Source organism: Candoia aspera, chromosome 3 (genome assembly GCF_035149785.1).
Source record: "Candoia aspera isolate rCanAsp1 chromosome 3, rCanAsp1.hap2, whole genome shotgun sequence".
NCBI classification, from domain to species: domain Eukaryota; kingdom Metazoa; phylum Chordata; class Lepidosauria; order Squamata; family Boidae; genus Candoia; species Candoia aspera.
The window spans coordinates 135,480,381-135,489,375 of record NC_086155.1 but is presented as its reverse complement, the minus strand read 5'-3'; the positions used below and the strand labels follow the sequence as shown (position 1 = coordinate 135,489,375).

Below are 8,995 nucleotides of genomic sequence, written 5' to 3'. Positions count from 1 at the left end.
AGGTATTATTTCTCATGACTTGTAAGCAGGGGAAAACTCAATTAACCCTTTTAGCAATTTTACAGCACTGTCAACTCAACTTCAGTTTAAGATTTGACTATCATCTTAAAATTGCAGCCAATCACATTTGTTTTTGCTTTCACACGTTGCATCTGCTGAGGAATATATTTTTTGAAACTGTAAAATTACTATAACCCAGGAAATAATTTGCTGTCCTGTCATGACCCCTGAAACCGGTTAAACCCAAGATGCTGTTTTCTTCTCAGTGTTTCTCAAATCATGCTGGCTGAGGAATTCTGGGAGTTGAAGTCCACACATCTTAAAGTTCCCAAGTTTGAGAAACACTGCTCTAACTAACGCAGGGTCATTTTTGCAGCCAATTTCGCCACCTTCGTTTCTGTGTGTGTAACGTTTCTCTCGCCCCAGCAAATGATTTCATTGGGAAAACAGGCTGTGTGTGTTAAAAGTCCACACAAGCTATCGTATTTCCTTCCTTGAAATATAGAGGTAAAGAAATATCCCCGCGCCTTTCTAAAGTTCTAGCAAAAGAGAAAGTTAACGTGCTGCATTCAGAGCAATTTTGGAGCCGGGCGGAAGAACTACAATTCCCGAAAGCCTGCAGGTCTGCAAGCGGCCCGCCAATGAAGGGGGCGGTGACTTTGCGGCTCTTCCTTCTTGGACATGTGGGGTTTGTTTGGAGTCCAGCAGCAGGCTTTTCCTTGACTATGCTTTTTTCGTCGGGGAGAGTCTAGGGGGCATTGCTCAAAGGAGACACTTTCCCCAAAAAGAAGAAGCGGCCAATTAGTGTCGATTTAGGGATCCCATTGCCCGCCCTCCTCCTGCCGGGAAATGGAAGGAGGTGTTGCGCAGGAAGAGCCGCTGGTGAGCTGCCCGGTTTGCCTGGTGGAACTCTCAGCTGCGCGCATCAACTCACACCTGGACACCTGTTTGCAACAGCAGGGCGAAGGGAAAGACTTTCCCGCCAAAGAGGTTGGAGGCAGGAGCAACAGCGGCCCAAAGCCCACAGCAGGGATGGCGCTGCCTCCACTGGTTCAGCAGCCCTGCCCTAAGAAAATGCGGCTCTCCAAATCTCTGGAGCGGAGGAACAGAGAAGAGGAGCCGGGAAGTGACCTCGGTTCAGCCCCTGTGTTTTCCCTTTTCCACAGAGGCAGAAACTCTGGAGGAGCCCAAGCCGGGGCGACCCGGGGCGCTGCTGCCTCCCCAGATCGGGGAAAGGGGGAAGAGCGGCGGGTGGAGAATCCAGGGCGAGCCGCGGATGCCTCGGGGTCGCTGCTGAGTGGAGAGAGCCTGGCCCAAAAACTGGAAGGGAAGCCCCTGGCCGATAAACTGCGGCCAAGCCAGCTGGGAGATTATGTGGGGCAGGACCAGGTGTTGGGGAAAGAAACGCTCTTGCGGTCCTTGCTGGAGGCTCACGAAATCCCCTCGCTCATTCTGTGGGGACCCCCGGGCTGTGGCAAGGTGAGTGGTACTAAAGGGCGGCTCTTTATCTACCTGTTTCCTTCCCTAATTCCCTCCCCCAGGACAGCCCAGCATAGCTCGTGGCCCTAACCTTTGCTCACATGCTGGAAGGCAGCATGGGCTGGCCAGAGTGACTTTTCACTGTTGGGGTGAAATGCTAAAATACATGCAGTCTTATGGGGAAATGCTTCAGCCTATCAAAGAGCACCCAGTCAGATAGTCTCAGCTCACCCTCACATGCCTAGGATTAGGTGGCACAGAGTTTCAGGGAAGGGGTCTGCCCAGCTTCAGTTGCACTTCTGTTTAAAGTAAACCATCCTTCCATGTCACAGGAAGCAAGTCTGCACCCTGGTTTCCTCCAAGCATTTTAAGGCCCAGTGGATTGGACGGTGAAGGGGTGGAGATTATACATACACTTCTGGGAGTGTATGTATAACTTTCTGGATCCTAAGTTGTACTTCCACTTTGGGGCAGAGGGATATTTGCAAGAATTGGGGGTTCTTAAGCTGTGTCTGCTGGCTGGGGAATTCTGGGAATTGAGGTCCATACATCTGAAAGTTGCCAAGGTTGAGAAACTGCTTTAGCATGATCACTGACAAGGGATTCTAAGAGGTGTGATCAGCAACATGTGGAGGACTTTTGGTCTCTTCTGCCTAGATAAAATTCTGAGGTGGTGTGGCAACAGACTTCCAAAATCTCTGCAGTGGTCCTTCATATAACCTGCTATATTTACTTATAAGCACTAAAGAAAGCAATCTGAACTTAAGGCATCTATGTATAAATTATATGCTCTGTCAATGAGCTGCAGTTTCTGCTACCAATATACTCAGAATTGTCGATATCGTGAAATATGTAATGACTCTGGAAGAATGTTATCCTCCTGAGGGGAAGACAAATTTATTCTGATTAGGTGAGAAGATAGTGTCAGATTCCTTGGCAAGTGCCTAGCAAAGTTATTTGTTTATGCTCTTTTAAATGCATTTAAAATTATCTTTAATGAGGATTAGAATTTTCAGTTTTGTCTGAGTATCTTTTTGAAAAAGGATTGGTTTCCACAACAAGATATGCTTCACCTAAGTTTTTAAACAAGCAGTAATTGGCTAGGTTTATAAAACCTGCTAAACCAAACACATCATGTCATGGCTTAATACCATGTGGGTTAAGCTTCAAAAGTTTAAGTAACACCAGTTTAAACTATATCAGTCTTTTCTAAAGATTACGTTAGCCTTTCCCATCCTGTTGCCCTCTGGATTAATTAGGTCCATAAATCCCAGAATTAACAATTAGTGTTGGCCATATTGGTGGAAATTATTGGAACTGAAGCATCAGCTCATCAGAAGCCATCCAGTTGGAGAAACATGTGCTAAATTAGCCAAGGAGTGGTTCTATAAGACATAATATACAGGCCAATAATATATACCTTACGATTAAGAATAAATTGGGGTCTTAAATAGTGTAAATCCGTCTATATCAGAAGCTGGGGAAGGGCTTATTTCCAGTTAAATGTATATGGGATTGTAATCTTAATATTTAAAAAAAGAATTGTTAAGAAAACATGTATTTGCCCTTATTTTGATATGATTCATACAATATGATGTCTAATTCTATATATTAGTTAAGGTAAACTCCATTAAAGTCAAGGGAACTTTTAAAGGTGTGTAATGTCAGGCCTAGAAGCCAGTCTTCAGATTAGACCAAAAAAAACAAAAAACCCAACCACAAATAGATGCCCATATTCTTGCTGTCTTCCTGTGTGAGTGAGTATCATGTTCATCTATTTTGTGCAGAGTTAACATATATTTAGAATGAAATCTATGGAGAAAAACAATGGTCCATAAATCAATTTCTAAAATACTTAACATAATATGGGACTCTTATTTGTTTTATAAGATTGTATGAACATAGTTGCAATTTCTCCAATGGTTTAAGATCAAATTAAAACATTTAAATAATGTTAACCTTCCAGAGTAAAGGAAATATTGAATAATTCATTAGTAATCCTTGGAAAATGTGTGGAAGAATTATCTATGTTTATCATTCAGCATGTGTCCAGTTTAATTATTCTCTAATATTATGCCTAACTAATAGAGAGCCAGTTTGGGCTAGTGGTTAAGGCTCCAGGCTAGAAACCAGGAGACTGAGTTCTAGTCCTGCCTTAGGCAGGAAAGCTGGCTGGGTGACCTTGGGCCAGTAAGTCCATGATGTCAGGCTCGGGAGACAAGCTGGCCAGTTAATTCATGTTGTAACCAATGGATCAACATTCGGTTGATCTGAAAAAAACCGGACCCTGCACTTGCAGGAAAAACACTAGGAAGAACAGAAGAATAAGAAAATTATGCCTAACTAATGAGAATCAATGTCTGAATGAGAGATAAAATCATTCCCTGCAGTAACAAACTTAGTTAATTGCTTGCTTGTCAGTTTTGGAAGCAAAACATTCAGAATAAATAATGTCTTATGCACATATGTAATGGCATGTGGGAATGACCTTGGGAGACAGGAGGAAGAACCACAGACAACTGTCACGCAAAAGGTATCTCGGCCCACAGAAACAGAAGGGGAGCGGGAAGTGTTTCAGAAGCATTTCTGGAAAGTAAAAGAGGGGAGAAATGCTTTCAGATTTGCAAGGTTCTATTACTGTAACCTTACAATAAAGGTAGTATTAGTACTCATGGTTTGTGCTTCTTGTCTGGACTACCTCAAAGGGCTGACATCAATCTTGCAAGTCTGAAAGTATTCCTTCCCTCCTTTCTTTTTACTCTCCAGAAAACTAGGGAGGGCCCCTTCTGAGATGCTTCCCATGCCCCTTTTCTTTCTGTGAGCTGAGATAACTTTTGCATGATTGTTGTCTCCCAAGGTCATTCCTATATACTATTAGAATGTATTTGCAAAACACTTTGTTTAGAAAAAAAATACATGATTCTTTTCTATTTTAAAGGCCATGAAAGCTTCCAGGAGGTATATGCTAATAACACATCCAAAATGCTAGCGTTGCTGTTGGGTAGGCATCAGTATATTCCTATCCTCAATTGAAAGATATAACCAACTGAGACCTTATTACATTATAGATTTGGATAATAGTCCATTATCCAAAGTTGGAGGTGGTGGGGAAACAAGGTGATAAAGCTGGGAAAAAGCTCACTTTCAATTCTGCAAAGTTCATATAAATAATTGACTTAAGGAGCCTGATGCTGTGCAGCCCTATAACAGCAGGATGAGCTGAGGAAGACAGTAACTGAATCATGGAATATGCAAAATTCAATTTTCAAAAACCCAGAAGGAAGAACAGAGAGGGCATTAGTCCAGCTGAGTCTTTGAAAAGCCTGTATCAGCGTGTCCCAGCTTGTAGCCCCCCTCCCTCCCATTTTCCAGGGACTATTACTGGCTGAGAATTGTGGCTGTAGCATAGCATAGCATAGCAGAAGGGCAGCATTTTGTGGAAGCACCTTATTGAGTAAGCATTGTTTCTTCTACATGCCTTCCTCCTACCAAGAATTCCTCAAGGATTTCTAGGAACATAACAAGATGATTCTATTGCACTTTTTATTCGTAACTTGAACTATTCCTATAAACAATTATTTAGGAAGTTGACCCCTTTGAACTATTCTCCAATATGTATTTCAGAAAGTCCTGGCATAAACTCACGCATGTCAGTTAGATTCCAAATCCTGAATAGTTTTCTTGTTTTTTTTTTAAAGCAGTAGGTTACATCCCCACATTGAAAAAAAAATATTGATACTCTTGCACTTCCCTCTGTTATGTTATAACTTAATGGTATCACGGCTTAAATAACTAGGTGTTTTTAAAATACAATAAATAACATAAGAATAAATCAATCTATTGTTTAATAGCATTTCACAGCTTTGTGCATTAGCAAAGCTTTCATAAACCATTCACTGATGAAGTGGGAAAATGCCCAGAATTGCATTCTTGTGATTTTCATACTGTGATACACAGTTAACAATATACGGTTGGCCTACCATAAGTGGCCTGCAAAAATCTGGTTGACCACTAGATGCAGCAACTAGAATTAACTGGATTAATAAAACTCAAGTTTTGGCTGTCATCTAGAGGTCATTTGAATGTCTGCAGTCCACACACACGCACACACATGTCCATTCAATCGTGTCTGATTCTCAGAGACTGCCTGGACAAGTCCCTGCAGTTTTCTTGGCAAGGTTTTTCAGAAGTGGTTTGCCATTGCCTCCTTCCTAGGGCTGAAAGAAAGTGACTGGATCAAGGTCACCCCACTGGCTTCATGCCTACGGCAGGACTAGAACTCACCGTCTCCCAGAAGTATCTCTCTAGCCACTCAGACCCCTACTGAATGTCTGCCATGTAGGTCTCAAGGGAGCAGTGTGGGCTAAAGGACCCATTTATCTGAATTCAGCAGAATTGATAAACCCCTGAATGTGAGTATATCTGACCTCACACAGTAAGAACCAGTGTGCATCAGTCTTGACTGCTGATTAAAAAGAAAGGGAAGTTTCCATGGCTGCAAATGGTCCAGCTGCTTAAACATAAGCTTGCAACCTGAGTAAGTCGCCCTTTGATTTATGACCCTTTAATGTACAAGATTTAGGTTTTTGCTTGTCTGCCATGGAGCGCCCAGTTTTATCTGAGAGAGACATCCACTGCTGTAACCCAAGCACAGAGCAGCTTCAGCATTGGAAATGAACTTGGAAGCTGGCACATCAAAAACCTGGTATTTGCAGAGAGCTAACCTTGTTTATGTAAATATGCTGATGAGCAGAGATGGAAAAGGGATAATTAAGTGAATGTTTGGCATATTACTTAGAAACTGACTTGAAGATGACACAGCAGCTGTCCTTGGTTTTATATGTGCAATCTTATGCTGCATTAATGTAAGTAATCGATGATGGGAATGTGTTAACTTCAAAGTAACATGCTGTCTTTGCAATTGGTGTTACGTTTCAGCGAGCTTATTTTTACCACTTAGCTTACCTTGTGTTTTATTCTAAACCTCATCATGAGAAGGCAAAAGCACTTCAGATTCTGCTTTTGTATGTGTGTGCAAGTGTGTGTGTGCAATATATAAGTATATTTATTTTATTATATTTTGCTTGGCAGATTGATTGAATTTTATGCCCTTTCTGTATAGCCCTTCTCCCATGCCTGCCATAGACAAAGAGAGGTGATAAGGTCATATTGGCTTTTCTGAGGCTAAATGAATGGCCTTGCATTATAATGCCCATGCAAGGCATGGAACACTTTTTTCTTATACACGTACAGGAAAATGATGATGCTCCTGCCTGTAGCCACCACTGGCTGTGTTGGGTTTTAAAATACAGAATTGGAAATTCAGCTGTGCAGCATTTTGTTTTGCTTTCTGAAGGGTTGTATAGAGAGGGTTGTTTTGTCTCTAGAATGTAACTTAGCTCAGTTTATGTACTGGCATGATCCAGGGATTATTTGTATGGTTTATTCTAGAATTCACAGTATGAATTCAGTGCTTTTTTTGTAATCTGCTCCAGATATAGTAAATAAGGACAATAGTAGCACAGACACACAGAAACATCACTTTTTGGAAGGCCTATAGAATATTTCTGTGATCAAATCCCATTCCAAAGTAAAGACATTTTTTTTTTTTTTTTTAAACAGATTTATAAGGCCACCCAACTCACACACAGTGACTCCGGGTGGCTTACAGATTATTTTGGTAGTAATAAGCATTCTTATCACAATCAGCTTTTGATGACTGTGGGAAAGAAAACCAGTAGTTTTTATGAAAGCACAATTGCTAGTATATAACTGTTTTATCAGCTTCCAAATTGGCATGTCCTATAATGTATCACAAATAAAAAGTGTTGTATCAGCGTGAGGTTGTCACAGAAGGACTTATAGCTCTTGGGTGGATAGAGGGGGAGGTGTCTTTTAACCACTTCATTGTATATTTTAAGTACCAGGGAGTGTGGTGCCTTGTCCTTAATAGGGGAGTGCATAACTTAGCATCTGAGCTGCCCTACTTCCCAGTCACAGAAGGTAAAGAAAGGTGCAGACAAACCCATCCTTTGTCAGACTGACTCTTCAGCAAAAATAGTTTATTAAGAGCTTTAGTACTGGTAGAGAGCCCTTGCAAGACACCATTTGTGAAAAGTACTGTTCATTTAGGATCATCTTATGTGTGAAATAATCAACTGTAAATGTTTCTCACATTGTTGATCAGTGCTTGATTTATTGAGGAAGGGTGATAGAGTGTGATTTAGCAAGGGTTAGAAGTTCTTTCAGATAAGAGCTTCTGTAGCAGAATATGCACTATAAGCTAAGAAGCATCCATTAAAAGTTGTATTCAATTAAAATACGTCTTAGCTGAATCCTACGATTTCCAACCTGGAAGTTCAATATAGAATGGAATGGTACTCAGTGTATTGCTCACAAATCCTGTTTTTATTGTTAAGGCAGAATGACTCTGGAAACTATGCATACTGTATGCTCATATATCATGTGCAAACAGGACTTTCATTGGAGAGTACAGCCTGATCCTCTGTCATAATAGATTTTGGATGAAATTACATTGCCTTTGAAGGAGTGGGTGCAGACTGGTGCTCAGATGATGTCTGTGGCCCAATAGGCATTTTTCCAACTTTAGCTAATAGACCACCTACAATCATCTCTGGAGCATGCTGACTTTGCCAGAGTAACCCCTGACTTTGTCACCTCTCAGATTACTGTAACACCATCTGTGTGGAGCTGTTCTACAACAACCTGATAAAGCTACAGTTGATCCCAAATAGAACAATTAGAATTGTGACAGCCCCTAAAAGATCAGAGCATACAGCCTCACTCTTCTGTCCATTGCATGGCTCATCAGTTCATCCCTGGGTATAATTTGAAGTGTTGGTTATGACCTTTAAAGACCTAACTGGATTGAGATCTAAGAAAAATAACACCTGCTGCTACATGAATGTCTCAGGCTATAAGAACAGTGAGAAAGATTTCCATCCAAATTCCTACCCCCTTTAACACCAGCAGATATCCACAGGAGTGGACCTTTCCAGACATTGCTTTGAATGTAATCTTTGTTGTAAACCGCCCAGAGTCCCCCTTTTGGGGGGAGATGGGCAGTGGCTAAATTTAATCAGTCAATAAATAAATTGCTTCCATTTTGTGGAATACTGTACTGCTTGAAACTCACTCAGAGTCAACTTTTTTCCTGGGATATGCTAACTCTGTAATTTTCGAACTGTGATTTAAAATGGTAGTTGTGTTTTTAATTTTAAATTCTTTGTTATTATTAGCTGCCCTGAGTGCTTTATAAGTTAAAGTGGGGGATGGAATTAAACACTTTAAATATACGAATGATTCCCCAACTATGTTTTATTTGTAACATGGATATGATCACTATTGAGAGGTAGTGTGGCATAGTAGCTAGAGTGTCAGAGTAGGAAGGGGAAAACTTGGGTTCAATCCTATGAAGCTCATTGAGTAATCTTGAATAAGTTGCATAACTCTTCCTTACAGAATGGTGATTAAGCTGAAAATTTGGGGAGAGAGC

General features: G+C 41.0%; 1 protein-coding gene across 2 annotated transcripts in view; it reads left to right on the top strand.

Annotated features, from left to right (window-relative positions):
- The first annotated feature begins 726 nt into the window (after positions 1–726).
- WRNIP1 (WRN helicase interacting protein 1) overlaps positions 727–8,995 on the top strand; it is a 41,309-nt gene continuing 33,040 nt past the window's right edge. For both annotated transcript variants that reach the window (XR_010067623.1, XM_063298810.1), the window contains exon 1: positions 727–1,479. Coding sequence is in view for 1 of the 2 variants with exons in the window: in XM_063298810.1 (XP_063154880.1) it covers positions 850–1,479 (630 nt within the window). In the remaining variant the exon portion in view is untranslated. The remainder of the gene's footprint in view (positions 1,480–8,995) is intronic.